The following is an 18,255-nucleotide window of genomic DNA, read 5'->3' as shown; positions in this document are numbered from 1 at the left end:
CAAAGGTACAACATACAAAACACTTAACTTATTAGCACAAAGATACAACATAGAAAGCACATATATAATACATGCTATAACGCATTAACTTTGAAAAAAAGTTGTAAATTCACTTAAATAGGATTATAACATCCATATGTACATTTTTGAACACAATCATTTCAAAACTTACAAAAAAAATGCGTGAAAAAAAATAATACTTTTCCTTAGCTGTCGACTTGCAACGCGTGAGATCTAAACAACCCACAAAATACACAACAAATCATGATTCTACACATTTGAGCGTTATCAATTATCTTTAACGCCACTAAAAACCATCAAAAATATTCCATATATATATATGTCAACATATATCGCATTTAATACTCAATCTTCAAGCTTATGATGCAAACATTGCATTAGACCATGTGGTATACATTCAAGCTTCTTAACTCTATATAGGCATCACATCACATACTTTAATTGTTTAACCCACCTTTACCTCTCTTTATTTAATGAAAATTGATTCTTAAATTACTTTGGTTGTGTGTGTAGAATTTTAAAGCCCGTTAACAATTTAACCCATATTGCATTCAACGCCCTTTAAACTATGAAGGGAGTGGTATGTCATTGTTAACCTTATCAACTCGGCTTTAACTCCCAAGACGTTAAGGTATACCCATAGGCCTTAACTACATTAACTTAACGTACCTGTTTTATTCATTAATTAAATAAAATAAATAAAACAGGTATTTAATAAACCCGGGTCAAGTTATTCTACAAATAAGGACAAAAACAAAAAGGATGAGAATGATTTATTGCCACACAAAAAAAACCCATAAAAAATCATAACTCAAAATTTAATAAAAAATAAAAAAAATATTTCAACCGCATTCCTCGTTTAGAAAAAGAAAAATACAATGCTGAAGAAAAAAGATACATTAATATTTTTCTTCCTTTCATTTGTTAACATTTCCTTAATAAACCCATCAATTAATATTTCTTCACTTCATATCTATAATATATATAAACCAAAACCCTAAAATCCTACGTGTCGCGATGTGGTCGCTCCCCCTTTTATGGAAGCCACCAGATTACTTAATTTTTAAATGAATGTCTCTCATTGATTTAACCCAAATTTGGGTATGGGTCTTACCAAAACCATATAGCTCTTAAACGGGTTATAACATCTCATTAAATTAAAAATTAATCTTACCAATTATTTGATGTAAAAATCCTATAAAATAGGGATATACTAAAATTTAATATCCAAATTAAAAAGAAAAAGATATTATCTATAATTACTAAACAAGTTTATAGTAAAAAACATAAGCGAGTCATGGGTCACCAAATCCAAATAACTTTTAAACAGGTTATAACATATTATTTATTTATGAAACTCTTTCATCATCAAACTCTAAGTATATTATTAACTTTCTTACAATAAAGAAAATTAAAATCCAAAAAATAAATATTAAAAAACAAAAAATGTAAAACAATCATTATCTAAAGCCATCAGATTGCTTTATTTGTAAATGAAGGTTTTCACGCATTTGATATGAATTCACGGGTAAAGGTCTCACCAAACCCAGATAGCTCTTTAAGGGTTATAACATCTCATTATATTAAAAATTAATCTCATAGAATATTTGATATGAAAATCATATAAAATATGGATATACTAAAAATTAATATCCTATTTTATTTAAAAAAAAAGATATTATCTATAATTAAGAAACAATTTTAGAATAAAGAAAATAAACGGGTAATGAATATAACCAAACCCAAATAGCTATTAAACCGGATTATAACATATCATTTATTTGTGAAACCATTTTATCATCAAAACTCAAGTATATTAATTATTAACTTTCTTATAATAAATAAAAATTAAAATCCAAATATACATATGTAAATATTAAAAACGAATCATGTAAAACACCCCGTAACACGGGGGATAAAATATAGTTAATAATAAATAATAATAGTCCTCATTTCCTGATGGCTTGCATGATACGCTTGCGTACTTAACATCACAATGCCGATCATATAATCTTACTTAATCACACGTTCACCTTTCACGGCGATTCAATTGCATAGGTTCTTTCTCTTTCCCACATGATTATAACAAATGGGTTTTGATTTTTGGGGTTTACATGGTTTTAATCACTTTAAAATATTGATTTTTGGGGGTTTTAGGGTTTTAATTTGAAGGGTTTTTATTTACTGTTGAGTTTGTTATTATTGCTATGAGTTTATGTTGTGATCAGCAAGATTTTGGTTTTTCAAGAAACCAGCATTAGGGTTTCATTTTAACCTTCAATTGATGCTCAAATTAATAAATTGGTTCAGGTTGATCTGGGTTTTGATTTGTTGCATTATATTATATTGATATATTGATTGATCTTGTATTAAGACCATGTATTAATAGGTATTATTATAATTTATACACACACACACACACACTAAATTTTTTATATATATAGTTTTTTCAATTAACTATAATTTTTCATGTACTTCAAAGATTTTGACCAGTTTTGACTGATTTTGACCGGTACCATTTTGACCCTAAACCCTAATTTATTGGCGTCTAATCGCGTTTATATTTAGTGTATGTTCTCGTTATATCATGTGCTTGTTATGTGTTCACTATTGGTGTGGATATTGCTGAATAATAAGTGAAGGAATATACACTTTTTTGTTTTTAGTGTCTAACTTGCTCTTCTCAGATTTGAAAATAATGCATTTTTTGTTTTATGTTTTGAGTATCTGTCTATTTTGTAATAGAGATTGCAGTGCTTCTTACACGGATTAAAGTGGTTACAACATGCTAAAAAGACTTAATAAACTATGCCAATTTTATATGTGCACAAAAGCTTGTTTGACTCTCAAAAGTCAAATCAGCATTTTATACTCATGTTTACAGTTTAAACTCTCTTAACAACTTAATATTATATTATAATGCTTTTATTCTAAATCTTTTTGCTTGATATTTTTGAAGCCAGAGATCGAAGATGGGGGCAAAAAAGAAAGAGTCAATTTACGCTTGGTCAACAAATCGAAATTTAGGGAAAACTCAACTTGGTAGTGTAATTTTTGGTGTGACAAATCTCACAATCAACGAATGCCTTTCTAAGCAACTCTTTGGTTAGTCCTGTAATTTGACCTGTAATTATTATTTTAGTAATAATTTATTTTGTATGCCTCCTAGAGTATTTTATTTAATTTTTTTGTTAATGAAACAATTTAATTTAGTAATAATTAGTTTCGGGCATAGTTATCAAATGCGCTAGGCGCACTCAAGGCGCATAGGCCTTGCCTGGGGCGTAGGTGCAAGGCGCAAAAAAAGCGAGGGCCCGAGAAAAAAAAGCGCACAATGAAAAATAAATAAAAGATATATTTATGTATTCCAAAACTTGAATCACATAGTTCCAATGCCAAAATTTATCCAATATCAAAAGTTCAAAACCCCAAAATTATCCAATACCGAAAGCTAAAGTTTAATAGCATCAACAGCCAACATAACTTCTGTAGTCCCAAACTAATTGAAGTGAGCTCTACACATTTTAGATTAAGTCAGACTTTATGCTCTGAAATTTCTAGAACAAATAATAATATTCTAGACTAAAAAGCTCGTTTAACTCTTTAGTTAAAAGGGTCGTGTTCGCGTCAACCCGGCAGGTTCGTGGGTTGGCCCGTTTAACCCTTTAGTTTATTTCTTTAGTTATTTAAAATGTTTCCTGTATAATAATGTAAGCTATTAGTGTGTTTCTTATGCCAAAGTATCAGTTTTGGGTCGAGCCCGCAAACACGTATTGCTAAAAGGGTTGTGTTCATGTCAATCTGACGGGCTCGCTAGTCAACGCGTTTGTTATTTCATTAATTTCTTAAAATGTTTTCACATAATAACTTAAGCTGTTAGTGTATTTCTTATGCCAAAATTTATTTCTTTTAAAAAATAATATGGCATATTTTGAACATAATTGCCTTAAAACAAGAATGTAAATTTAGAATTTTAATGGGCCGCGTTCGTGTCACTCCGCGAATACACATGTCGTGTTGGGGTTCATATGGGTGACACGATTAGGTATGTGGTCGACTTGTCAACCACGAAAACAACCCGTTTAGCAGCCCTATTTATAACGAATTAAAACTTTTAGATAAAGTTGTTTTACGTCAATTCAACCACGAACACAACCTGTTTAGCAGCCCTAATTATAACGAATAAAAACTCTTGATATTTTGTTTTAGGTCAATTTGACTTGTATTCAAAATGACCCATTTGAACCATTGTGGCCCATTAACCCCACCCCCTTCTCTCTCAAGGAAATGGTAATTTTGAACTTTTAAGTATTGCTTGAAATTGTATTAGGTTTACCAAAGGAGCACCTTGAATATGTTGAAAAAGTTGGTCCCGGTCTGCCATTGTTTCTATTCAACTACACGGATAAAAAACTGCACGGTGTTTTTGAAGCCGCAAGCCGTGGCAAAAAAGATATAGACCCATACGCATGGACTAGTGAAGGCAAACAAAAAACACCTTTTGCTGCTCAGGTATCTTGATGCTTGTTTCGCTTTTCATTCGAGATTTTGATTTTTGAATGTCTTTTAAAGTTGCAATAATCAGTGCATGGTTCTCGCAGTTCTCAACACACACACGCACACACACCACAGAGGGGAGTGCTCAAATCCGAGCCAAGAAATTTGTTAGAGAACTGCGAGAACCGCATAATGCATTTGTTCCTTTTGCTTAAGTGTTATACAAAAGACACTGTCTCTTTAAATCATTATGCACCACGTACAAGTGCTTTATGCAGTTCTCAACATAAAGCTGGTTATATATGTGTTTAGGAGAGTATTTATTTTAAAAAAATATAAATTTGATAGTATTTTATTTAAATGCGTGTATGCACACTTATCTGCGTATGTGCACATTCTTTTTTCTTTTTAAATTCAGGAGAGAGGAGATAAATCAAAGAAAGAATGTAGAGAGATACATAAACATTTATATTTTAGTTTTACACTTTTATGCGCCCTGCTTGTGGTCCGCGCATATAAGGTATATATGTGTGAACCCTTGGACGGGCAAAAGTGAAATTGCACTAATTTTGGCGTTATTTTACTAATCTCGTGAAAATAAGGTTAAAAGTGGCGGAAGGTTAATCAGGCATCATGTGGTGGCGTTGATAGTCGAAAGACAAGGGTACATGCACCAATCGGCCAGTGTCCCGATGGTTGAGTGTTATGTGCCTTAGTTCAAGGCTTGATGCAAAACTACTATCGAGCCGGGGGTCTCACTGGAAGCAGCCTCTCTATTCCTACAGGGTAGAGGCAAGGCTGTCTACATCTTACCCTCCTCAGACCCTACCATAGCTTTGCTATTGGTGGGATTTACTGAGTACGGTGATGATGATGATGAGGATTTTACACTTTTTCGGTTCTCGCTGATCTCAACATATTATTTGTATGCAACTTGATAAAGTATTGCCTTTTCTTTTCTCGGAAGATAATTATTAAGAATAAAAAATTGTTGGTAAATGAAATAGGTAATTATGTATTTTTTTTAAATAATCATTTCTTGAAATACTATTATTAAGAAACTGATAGCTGGCATTCGACCAAGATAATCATACTCAAAATTATTCAAACACTAAAACTTATTATTATATAGGTTCAAGTACGCGTACGGTCACCACGCCAACCACTAACCGAGGATCAGTTTAAACCTGCAATTATGGACAATTATTATAATCGAACCCATTTCTGGTTTGAGTTAGATCACGCTCAAACAAACAGATTATTATCTTTGTTTTCATCTCAACCTGTTGTTGCTTCACTTTTCACAACTAATTTCCAATTTGTACCTAAAAGAGTGGAAAGTGGGCCTAAAGAGAAAAAAGCGAGTGCGGGTTTCAGTGGCAAGAATGTACTGCATTCGGATACAATACGGAAAGAAGATGAAATGGGAAATGTGAACATGAAGCTTAAAGGACCCGCGCTAAACCGCAAATTCTTTGACCCGTTTACTGGAGGCCCGTTTGCTGCAGCCAGTGAAGATGATACGACTGTCAGAGCCAATACTTCTTCAATGGAAGATTCTGTTATAGCTCAGGTCTTTATCTGCAAGTGGTTTATTTAGAGGTGGTGGGTTGGGTGGGTTATGCGACGGGCCAAAATGGCTACTGCTTGGGTTGACTTAACACTCGTCATCGAGTCGAGCCGAGTTGGGCTCGGCTTAACGAGCTGTAATGTTGAGCCTGTGATTGGCTCGTAAACAGCTCGACCCAACTTGTTTGTCTAATTTATATATGTGTGTCAGTGTGTGTAGGTGTGTGGGTGTGTGTGTGTGTAGTACATTATGGGATTTAATTTAAGCGGGCAAACGAGCCAGCTCACTTATTTAAAAAAAAGTTAATTTTATGTTTTTACACCTATTGATTATGTAAAAAGAAAAATAATATTTTTTGCATGCACGTAATGCATAATTAATAAATTACAAAAACTATAATTTATATATATATTAAAATTGGGTGATATTTTTTATATATTAAAATATGAGATTTAAATTAGACGAGGCATTACCTTGGCTCGGGCTCAGCTTGGCTCTTTTACAAACCGACCTATTTTGAGCGAGCTGTAAGCTTTTTGGACAACGCTTCCGAATTCAAGATTTTTCTACAATAATTAGTGTGTGAATATGATCACAAAAAGAATACTATTTTAGTGATTAATAACAATCTAATTGTTCTTAATACGACGATTTAGGAGCTTTTATAAATTACAAGTACATTTTGGGCAGCTTCTGACCCGTTAGAGAGAAATAAAAGAAAATCGCCACATTAACCCTTTCTGTTATTTATTCTTCTCATTATCTATAAGTAACATGTAATTTTTCTAAACATCACTCTGTGGATATTATTAGTTGGCCCAGAAGGTGGAATATCTGATGGCGTTTACAGCCGAGCAAGCTAACAGAATTGAATGTTTGGAACAGAATATCATTTTCTTGAACCAGCATCTGGTATTCTTAATAGATCACATAATGATTTCCTTTTTATCAACTAAATTATTTTCTTAATATTTTTTCATGTTTAAAATATCAGACTGATGCACAAAACGAGAATTGGCATCTAAAAGACCGCTGTATGATGTTAGAAAGTAAAGCGGGCCCCTCTGAGGCAAATCATGGTCCACATAATATCAATTCAGATGATTCACCTGATGTTGGTTTGGATAAATTATCAAACGAGTGCCCTTCAGATGATTCCCATTTTATAAATTTGGACAGTTGTGATGACTTGATATATCTAGTTGGTGGATACGATGGCACATCATGGTTCTCGTCCCTCGATGCGTATTCACCTTCAAACAATAATATTAAATCACTTAAACCGATGAATGTTGCTCAATGTTACACTCCTGTTTCAGTATTAAACGGTGAACTTTATGTGTTTGGTGGTAGCACTGGTGGTGAATGGTTTGACACAGGTAATTATGTGTTTTTATTTTTGCAGTAAGGTTATTTTGGTCATTTCACACACACACACGCACGCACGCACATATATATCTGTTTGTGTTTGCTTGTTTTGTTTTTATTTTAGTATTAAGGGTATTTTGGTAATTTCACATGCATTTAACTGGAAAAACTGACGCTTTTCTGTTCCAATGACCATCTGTGTTACACTTTCAAAAAAGTTGCATATTTTTTGCTTTGTTTTAAGGGTATTTTAGTCATTTCACATGCACTTAACTGGAAAATTAATGCCCAAGGGTATTTTAGTCATTTCACATGCACTTAACTGGAAAATTAATTCCGATTTCGGTGTTATATATATGTGTGTGTCTGTGTGTGTGTGTTTGTGTGTTTCTGTTTTGTTTTTATTTTTAGCGTTTGGGTATTTTAGTCAACACATGCACATAACCGGAAAACTGACGTCTATCCATTCCAGGGACCATTGTGTTACACTTTTTGAATAGTTCTAGATATATATGCATGTTTTTTTATGTTTTGTTTTTTATTTTAGCAATAAGGGTATTTTAGTCATTTCACATACACTTAACCGGAAAACGAACAACCATCCGTGTTACATTTTCAAAATAGTTGGGACTATACGTGAATTTTTCTAACTTAATGACTAAACTTGCAATATGGGTATATCCTAGGGACCACCCAAGTAATTAATTCTTTTAGTAGTATGTGTGTGCATGTATAATACTAACATTTGTTTTTGCTTTAATTTGTTATTCGTTTAAAGTTGAATCATACAATCCGGTTGTGAACGAGTGGACTAGTAGGCCTGCTCTAAATGCAAAAAAGGGAAGTCTAGCTGGTGCTACGTTGGATGACAAGATTTATGCGATTGGCGGTGGCAAAGATACCGAATTTTATTCGGCGGTTGAGATGTTAGATCTTGATATTGGAGCTTGGGTTCCATCACGATCGATGCTTGAAAAAGTAAATATACATATATGTAATATTTATGTACATGAATTTTAAGAAATGTATTGTTATTTTTAATTTACTGCAATATGTTGACCAAAATGGTGGACTTTCTTCCAGCGTTTTTCTCTGGCTGCAGCGGAACTTAACGGGGCGATTTATGCTGTTGGTGGTTATGATGGAAAAAACTATTTGAAGTATGTTTATCCGCTCTTTTAATTTTTTTAAAAGTTTTTTTGTCCAACTTTTTACAAATACTTTTGTAAGAAAGGGTAACTTCTCTTTCCTGTATTTATTATTACTACAAAAAGTGTATATTGTTAATGGATTAGAAATGGCACATTGGGTGAATTTCAACTCGTTTGACCTATTTACATTTTGGCTATTTATTTTTATTTTTACCTATTTGACCCAAATTGATCATTTGATAGTAAACGGGTCAAAGTTGCCACCTTTATCGTTCATCAAATACTCTCAAGATGATTTCTTCTTTTGCCTAAATCTTACGGATTTACAGAGTTATTATTATTATTGTTATCATCAATAGTGTTGTTATTATTATCATTCTTATTTTATTATTATTATCGTTATTATTTGTTAGGTCTGCTGAGAGATATGATCCACGAGAACATTCGTGGACAAGAATTGAGAGCATGAATACAGTGAGGGGCTGCCCTTGTTTGGTCATTCTTAATGAAAAATTGTAAGAGACTCATATCTATTTTGTTTTGTTTAGTTTTGTTTTGAGGGGGTTAACATGGGTGAATTTTGGTTAAAATAACAAGGAGTTGCTCACACTCTGGTAAAATGGGCTATTTTCGTACAAGTCATTTTTTTTTACTGAAACGGGACATTTTGGGTTGACTTAAAGAGGGGGTTGCCCACTTTCTGCTTAAAATAGGTCATTTTTTGTATGGGTAATATTTTGGTTGAGTAGGTCCTTCATTGTTTAAACAGTGAGTTTGCGCATGTTCTGGTTTAAACGGGTCATTATTTTATACGGCCAGAGGGCCAACACGAAACTAATTTTTTATAATATTTGGATAAAAATATAATCCAAACTAACCCGTTATTTTAACCATAATATTCTGAATATTTGGATAAACATCTGATGTTTTATTTTCCCATTTTTAACGAAAAATGAAATTTCATAATATTCTGAATATTTGGATAAACATCTGATGCTTTATTTTCCCATTTTTAACGAAAAATTGTTAAAACTCGTGACGGGTTTCCTTGTTAGCTATTTTTTTGCTGGTTGCTGATAAAAATATAATCCAAAACTAACCCGTTCTGAAGTAAACGGGCCAAAATTACCACCTCAATTTGCTATACGGATTTGTGTACAACTTGTTGATATATTTTTATTTACAGGTATGTTATAGGTGGTTTTAATGGAAATGAAATGGTTCCAAGCGTAGAAATATACGATCCTAGACGTGGGTCGTGGATGATTGGAGAGCCCATGAAGTGTTCCCGGGGATTTGCAGCTGCAGCAGTTGTTAAAGAATCCATTTACGTAATTGGCGGGCTAAAATCCGGTGGTGAAATTAATCACACTGTAAGTTCTAACGTGTTGGGTTGAGCTGCAAACATTATGTTTTCTATTTTTTGTTTAAAAGTTCTTTTGGTAAATAGTTAATCTCTATTAATTTTTTTTAAATTGGTAAACATAATAATCTTAGGCAAATTGGATTTAATAATCTTAAATCCAAACTTTGACACGTTAGCTGTTAATAATCTATATTGACAATTAACTTATGGCATTTTTAACTTTCACAGTTTCACTTTTGTTTAAGGATGTTCACTGTCGGTTCGGTTGGTTTTGACGAAAGTTACGGACCAAACCGTGAAATACGGTTTTGAAAAAAGACAAATTCATGGTTTGACGGTTTGGTTTTGGTAGTTTAGCGGTTTTAGACAAAACAAATTATTTTTTTCAAAAGCATAAATTTTGTTTTAAAATTTAAAAATAAGGATTGTTCATGAATAAAAAGGTAGTACAATTAATTATATTTACTAAAATGAAAAAAAAAGAGTTAAACAGTAAATTTTAAATGGCTGGTTTCAAGTCTCAAACCATAAACCACCAAACCGTGAACCTGACGATACATATTTCAAACTGGCTTGACTTTCTCTGGTTTGGGCACTTTTCAGTTTTGATGGTTTAAAAAAGACCCTCTTTTGTTGTGAAAGGCAATCTCACTCGCATAATCATGGATGATTATGACTGATGAGCGAAATGGGGAAACGCAGCATCTGTGTGAAACAAAATCGAGTGGAAATTTATAGGATTCTTTTTTGACATTGAAAGTGAAAGTTAGACCGGTGTAACTCATAGCGATTGTCATAAATAAATCCATTGGTCAAACTGCTAGTATAGATTATGCGGGTGTAACTCATAGCAATGCCACAGGTTGAGTGCTACAAGGAAGGAGAAGGCTGGGAAAGTCTTGACACAAATGCTTGTGGCCGAAGATCCTTTTTCTCGGCGGTTGCTGGTTTTTGAAGTTGCATATGGCGGGTGGTTTTAGCTTGGAATATTAAGACAAGAAAATATATTGATATAATGTCTTGTACTTGTGGATCTCCACATTAAATTTTGGTGTGTATGAGTTTGGATTTGTGCTCATGTTTGCTATTGGTAATTTTGCAACCAAAAATTTTTTTTGATTTGATGCAACTATATTATCATTCGGGGCATTTACATATTTCCCCTTTCTACACTTTGAAATTACATATTTCCTCAAACCATGCTTAAAGAGCATTGTACATTTTGCATTAAAAACTTGTATTTAAGAGAAATATGTAATTTCAAAGAGTTAGGAATGAAAAATATGTAAAAATTCTATCTTTCCTGTTGGAATGATTTGAATTAAAAGTCATGGTTAACACTAGTATCAACTTCCTTCAAATGTGCCCACAAAACACAATTCCCATAACTAATAACACAACCATGCAGAGGTGCACAAATCGGGTTTTCTATACCCGTTCCATAAATCAGGTTTTCTAAATACCCAGTTATGGAACCGGGTTCGGGTATGACAGGGTATTAGAAAATCGGGTATTGGCAATATCCGGATTGGGTTCGGGTCCGGGTGGTGTCTCTAAAAATCATACCCCATGCATTGGGTTCGGGTTGGGTATAGAACCGAGTATATTCTAAAACTGGGTATTTGAATAATCTATTTTTGGGTATTGAAAAGAAACCACTATTTTTGGGTATTGCGGGCTTTTTTTTCCATCAATTTTTCGGATATAGATTGGATTTTTTAAGAGGCTGCACTTTTTAAGAGTATTTTACGGGTATTTTTTAGGTATTTTCCGGATATAGATTGGGTATTTGAAAAACCCGGTTCCGGGTATGAAACTGGTTCTGGTTTTCGGGTATTATCGGGTATAAATAGGGTATGGTTCGAGTACAGATTTTGGTATTGAAATGGATATCCTATCCGTATCCTAATTCCTACGGGTATGGTTAAATACGGATTCGAGTACTAGAAACCCGGGTATAAAAAATCCCGATTCTGGATTTTTATTCAGGTCCAGTTCCAGATTCATTTTTTTCCGCCTCTACTGAACCATGTCCCAACTACAAAATGCACGTTGCAATAAATAATGAGTTGTCACAAAGTCAATAAACACATATAACGCATCACATGGCCATACTTTACAACCATCCCTGTGCCAATATACACCCAACCCCTTGCATACGTACCACATGAAATGTGGGACCTATTTTTCAAATTATCAAATGATAAGACATATAAAATTCCCCATACTGCCAATGTGGGACCCCACTCCAAGTATCAAAGCTAGGGAAAAAAACAAAAATCACATTCTAGATTAAGACTAAAAAAAGAGAAGCAATATTGGCAACCCAAATTTGCAAATTGATAACACCCTAGTTATCAATTATTAGGTTTTTAGTGCATGACTATGATACTCCTATGTCATTTGGTTCTCATGAAAGGATTATCACAATTTAAAATATTTAAGGGGTGGTGCTATAGAAAGCACATTCTGAGATTTAACCAATTCGGTATTGACGAGTTCTGTAAATTTTTCGATAATAAACTCTCATGGTTAAAGAAAGCGTTAAATGACTATTGTACCCTCATCATAAAATGAGTATCATACCTTAGTCCAAAATCACAACTACAAGCAGGAATGTATATAAAACATCCTATCTAAGTTTATAAAACATAAGTAATCAATATGTAACTAATGAACCAATTTATCCATGTATATAATTTTCTAACCAATGTGGAAACAAATTTACCTTCCATTCCCATAATAAAACTTTAACTTGTTGAAAAATCATATAAAAACAAGATTAAAACTACAACATTTTTGTGTTTGTGTACCAGTTACCGCATCACCACCATTGATGAACAAGAACACCGCGCCGTCTCAACGATGTAAACAAATCTAAACACTCCCCGTAACTCTTCTCATATTTCGGACTCCTCACACCAGGACAACACTTTTGCCACCGATTATAATGGCATTCAAGAAACACTTCATCGATCAAACAAATCGCACCCGTCTCAATTAACCGAGGAATCAAATCAAACTCAGTCCCTTCAACATCCATCTTCATCACAACAAAATCTTCCTCGCTTACCGTGTTCTTCAACCAGTCAGCAAAGTCAAACCCTTGTATCACATCAGTGGACCCCACAATCCCGCCACCGGGCCTCACGGGCTGGATCCGGCCCATACCGTGACCCGTTTCCACGTTTTCATCGCCGGGGGTTTTGTTAATCTCAAACACTAAACTCTCGTTTTTCACCCACGCCGCGTATGGCAACAATGTGACCCCTTTTTTCAACTTGTACTGCTCGTGAAAGTGCGTGTCGGCTTCTATCGCGTATATATCAAACGTCTTATTTTGCTTTGGGTATTGTTTCTTAAACCAGCTCACAATGCTCGACCCGTAGCTGCGGGCCCCAACATCGATATAAACATACCGACGCTTAAAACTAATATCCGCCATCGAAGGTAAATACTTAACGTTCTCAATATTTCGTTTCAATGTGATCCACGGTTTTAACGGCTCGGTCTCAATCAACGGCTCGGCTTTCTTTAACAAAGCTTGTTTATACCCCGGGACCGAACACTGGTCCATCAAACTCACCGAACTTTTTTCCTTTATTTTCATATCGAATCGTTTCTTTAACACGATTTCGTGAACGGGTGACATATCAGGGGTAAAACCGTCGAATTTACGGGATTTTACAAAATCGCAACAATTGAATAAACGAATAAAAGAATTGAAGCTATACGTATCTACCGAAGAAGTGTGAATGACTACGAACCCTTCGGGTTTTATCGTCCGACAAATTTCGGACACAAACGACGCCGGTTTGGTCGATTTGTCCAACGCGCCGGAAAATATGAAATCAAAGGTGTTGTTTTTGAACGGAAAACTGGGTTTCGCCGGTTTTTGGAATATTCTGGCGGAATCTTGAACTCCGATTTCTTTTAAAGCGTAGATGTCTTCACCGGCCGGCGTTCCTACGGCGAGTGATTTCGAATTGGTTGACAGAAACCCATCAACGATGAGATCTTGAAACACGGTGATGTAAAACATCACGCGTTTTTGAAACTCCGGCGAGGCTACGGCGGCGGTGGGGTTGAGTTTAACGGCGGAGGAAATGGAAACGGAGCCCACGTGGCCGGCGGCGGCGGTGACGAGGTTTTGATTGTTTGAGGATTCGCCGGAGAAGAAACAGAAGTCGTCGCCGGAGCGGCAAGATTCGCCGCGGATGGTGATGACGTAAGCGAATCGGACGGCGATGATGAGAAGGGAGAATAGTAAGAAGCGAACGACGACGTTTCGGAAGAAACCCGGTTTTCCGGTGACCAGTTCCATTAAAAAAATATGATATTAGGGTTTGAGCAGATGGGTATTATGAAAAACCCGGTTAAATCAAAAAAAATATAAAATTGAATAAAATGGGGTGAAATTGAATATGATTATGATTATGATTATCGGGAGCAGAATCTGGCGGAGGTGTGGTTAGCTCCGGTGAGGATGGATAGATTTATGTGATTAGAGATGAGATAAGGATGGAATTGGATCATTTGATTCATGGGCGGGTGTTCTTCATTACAGAGGAATGAGAATGAATTTGATGATGGGTTTAACGGACGGATGGAGATGATGAAGAAGAAAGAGGGTTTTGGAGAGATGGAAATGGAAATGATGAGTGGGACCATAACAAACGGTGTCAACGCAGATTTCTATTATTATTATTATTATTATTATTATTATTTCATTATGCACGGAGTTATTTTATTATTATTTTAATGACCCGATCATCTTCGTTTCCAGAGTATCGGAGAGTCTCAGAGCATTTTCATCCAATCCCTCATTTTATGTGAGAGGTGTTTTTATAATTTAGAAAGTGATTAGGGTGTTGTGAGTGAAGAGTTTATATATTTTAAAAAAGTAGTGATTTTTCTGTACATTTGAAAAGTTACTGTTCACCCCCTAAATTTTTTTAATATATTTTGAAAGTGGTTATGAGTGAAGAAAAAAATAAGGTAATGATAAAAGGTATAAAAAGTGTTATTTAATTGAAATAGAGAAGGAAAATATAGTGAGTTATAGTGTAATTTTTTGTTTAGGAATAAGAGATGGGATGAGAATGCTCTTAGAAGAAAACCCACTAGAGATAGAATAACCCATTCGCCTAACCTGAAGCCCTTTATTTTTTTGTTATGTAAAAAACTTAAGCTCAAAAACTTATCGTTTTTAAATTCAAGTTATTGGGTGCCCCATCAAAATTAGTTAAGGGTTGTAATCAATGGATTATGAGCTATGCACCGAGTGATTGTTCTCAATTATTTGAAATGAATATTTTTTTTAGAAAATAATATGTGTCTAAATATTTAAAAGTAATATGGATGAGTTTGTTTGTTGATATACGGCTTTAATTGTTTCTTTAGTGACACGTATAGGTTTGTAAATATTCGTCTTAAAAGAAAAGATAGATTATAGTGTACTCAAGGTGTTAATACTTAATAGTGTGCTGGACTTTTTAAATAAGTTTTAAACGCTCCCTTAATTTATTATTATATTTTTCATCAAGATCGTTCTCTTTCGTTTTGGCCTGAAAAGATAATCTCGTTAAATTTTGGCGTTAGTCCCAAATGAAACTATCCTTTAATCCTCTTTGTTTAAAAAATAAAATATAAAAAACGAGAGTTCCAGAATAAGAACGTAGTATAAAGTTAAAATGCATGGGAAGACGACAACAAGAAATTATGAGAATATTTATTATGTGAAATGCATGGGAAGGCTTTAAGCCCTTCCATAGTGAATAGCCTTATCGAATGCCCCCCCCTCCCCCCCAACTCCAACTAACTTATCAAATCAAATACGTATTATTTTTTTTAACATAGTTTATATACATATTAGTCTCTTCAACATATTTTCACTTAACAGTCTCTACTAAATATATCAAATTAAAAACTATTAAGTTATTATTAAATTATTAACATTTTTTTTTATTTTTAATAGTGTTAATATTAGTATCAGTCACACACACGTAGCTTTATAAATATAATAATACATCGATTGTGATATTAATAAATATTATTGTTATAATTAAGGACAATAAACTTAGAAAAAGAGAGAAACGAGGAAAAAAAAAACAAACTTCATAGGTTTTGATTAAATATTTCAAAGGAAGACCATAAAATAATAATAAAAAATGTTAGATAGAAGTAAAATGTTAAATAAAGTTGTTAATTGACTTGAAAGATTAGGGGATGGAGTATGACAAGTAACGAAGAGATGTACGTCTAGCGTAACTCTTTTGAAAAATGACAACAAAATAAGTCGAATTGGCTCAGGTTATCGTAATGGTTTAGCAGAAACTTCATTTGTTTAGCGGTTTAAGAGCATACACTCGTCTATCAATCCGGTAAAAACCCTCACCTAAGGCTAGCGGTTTAAGAGTTTTCTTTAATCATATTATTGTATTTCTTTAAGATAATAATGATGTTCTCTTAATAAATACAAACAAAATGCATATTTCAAAAATTAAGGCGTATGGTATGGAGTAATGATAGTGGGAATGGAATGATTCATTACGTGGGAATGAAAAAAGTGGTGTTTGGTTGCTCAATAAAATGGAATTATTCATTACACATGGAATCCCGTTCCATCAAAACCATTCCTTCTCATCCCCCCCCCCCCCCTTTTTTTTTCATTCATTCCTTATTTACCCTACTTTCTCAACATCACCACCACCACCTAACAACAACAACAACCACCACTATCGTCGCCATCATCAACACCTGACCACCACCGTCGCCACCACCACCTCCTCCGCCACCACCACCAACGTAACCACCGCCACCCCCGTCACCACCATCGTCGCTGTAACCACCGCAAACATTGTCACAACGCCACCTGACCATCACCGCCACCCTACCATCTCCATCACTACCAATGCTACCACCGCTTGACACCGCCACCCCCACCACCACCGTCGCCATTGCCACCACCATTTTCGTCGCCAAAGCTAACACCACCGCCGTCGTCACTGCATTTTTTTTTGTGAAAAAATTATTTTGAGATGCGAGGGTTTTTATTATTTTTATTTCATTCATACAATTTTTTTGGATAACAAACAAAATAAAGTAATAATTCATTTCATTCCCATAAGTTAACCAAACAAGACAAAGAAATGATAATGATCCATTTTATTTCTTTTTTCATTCCATTCCTTCTCTTATTCTATTCCTCCTTCATTCTATTACCTTCAACTAGACATACCCTAAGTGACAAATACATAGAAAGTTAAGCATTTCGTTAAGTTTACAAGACCTGTTCCAAGTTCCAAACAGTTGACCTTCTTGCTCTGTGAAATCTATACAATATGGCTGAAAAATAAACCAACAACTTTATTTTTGTCCACTTCTTGAAGATGCTTTCATTGTAATTGAATATATATTTATCGTGTAGTTAACATTGGGTATTAATAGTTGTAGTATGACTAGTATCATCACAAGAAGAAATAGGAGATTCTTTATGTTTTATGTGATTGAACTCTTGCGTGAGAGAATCTCTTTAGTGAGAAAATGCAAGAGTAAAAGTACATAAACAGAAAGTCGGGTGGTCGAGTGGGTATTCAATGCCTTTGCAATTGAGGAGTTTATATAGTTTAGTGGTTTTGGCTACCCGCTACCAATGCTCTTGTATCCTAATTGGCTGCCGTCTTGCCACCGACTAGTTTGATCAGAATATAGAATATTACTTGTAGGCAATGTTGTAAAACTCCCGAGTAGGCGGCCGAGTACTCCCCGATTACTCCCCGCCTAGATCGAGTACTCCCCGCCTCGGCCGAGTACTCCTTAGGTATTTTCCGAGTAATCCCCGACTACTCCCGGGTACTCGCAACTCCCCAGTCGACCGCATAACGACTTTTACAACATTGCTTGTAGGTTTGTTGTTTTATTTGTGGACAAAATTATTCGTAGGTCATCATGTAGCGGTTGTGGCATTCGTGATCCGTTTAACGTGGAAATATTCGGTTGTTGATAGGACATTTAGTACTTAGTTGACTGGCATTGAATTTGATTTTAGAAGTCTTGTCGGGTGTTGAGATGAGTTTAGATGGGACCGATATTGTCTGGGTTTTTCTTGTACTTTGTCCAATTTAGCCGACCCTTTTCTATATGCCAAGCATGACCATTTCTTATTTTGGTCCATACTCAGGTGTCCAAAGGGGACTTTGTATGTTTCTTGGCGGAATTGGAAATATCAAACTTGGTGGTGTTTGGATAGTTCCGACTTCTTAAGTTTTGATGTCGAATTG

General features: G+C 34.6%; 2 protein-coding genes across 4 annotated transcripts; one reads left to right on the top strand and one right to left on the bottom strand.

The window, feature by feature from the left end:
* Nucleotides 1-1,990: 1,990 nt before the first annotated feature.
* LOC143572193 (uncharacterized) lies at nucleotides 1,991-11,039 on the top strand. Of its 3 annotated transcripts, none has more exons than XM_077057413.1 (11): nucleotides 1,991-2,079; nucleotides 2,985-3,126; nucleotides 4,352-4,533; nucleotides 5,651-6,091; nucleotides 6,902-7,000; nucleotides 7,083-7,467; nucleotides 8,235-8,434; nucleotides 8,540-8,616; nucleotides 9,021-9,122; nucleotides 9,794-9,980; nucleotides 10,836-11,039. In XM_077057413.1, the coding sequence occupies exons 2-11, from the start codon at nucleotides 2,994-2,996 to the stop codon at nucleotides 10,926-10,928; spliced, it is 1,899 nt and encodes a 632-aa protein (XP_076913528.1). In that variant the 5' UTR covers nucleotides 1,991-2,079; nucleotides 2,985-2,993; the 3' UTR covers nucleotides 10,929-11,039. The 3 variants fall into 3 exon arrangements, with proteins under 3 accessions (XP_076913528.1, XP_076913527.1, XP_076913529.1); XM_077057412.1 differs by having other exon boundaries at nucleotides 2,004-2,079; nucleotides 2,981-3,126; XM_077057414.1 differs by lacking the exon at nucleotides 10,836-11,039 and having other exon boundaries at nucleotides 2,004-2,079; nucleotides 2,981-3,126; nucleotides 9,805-9,910.
* A 1,703-nt stretch (nucleotides 11,040-12,742) lies between these two features.
* Nucleotides 12,743-14,300, bottom strand: LOC143572192 (uncharacterized). Its single transcript, XM_077057411.1, has one exon. The coding sequence runs from the start codon at nucleotides 14,295-14,297 to the stop codon at nucleotides 12,798-12,800; it is 1,500 nt and encodes a 499-aa protein (XP_076913526.1). The 5' UTR covers nucleotides 14,298-14,300; the 3' UTR covers nucleotides 12,743-12,797.
* Between the last annotated feature and the right edge of the window lie 3,955 nt (nucleotides 14,301-18,255).

Source organism: Bidens hawaiensis, unplaced genomic scaffold, assembly GCF_021521415.1.
Source record: "Bidens hawaiensis isolate Kalapana, Puna unplaced genomic scaffold, B.hawaiensis_p1.1 tig00025765_1, whole genome shotgun sequence".
Classification (NCBI taxonomy): domain Eukaryota; kingdom Viridiplantae; phylum Streptophyta; class Magnoliopsida; order Asterales; family Asteraceae; genus Bidens; species Bidens hawaiensis.
Note: the sequence above shows the minus strand (reverse complement) of the source record. Positions and strands in the feature narration are given on the sequence as shown.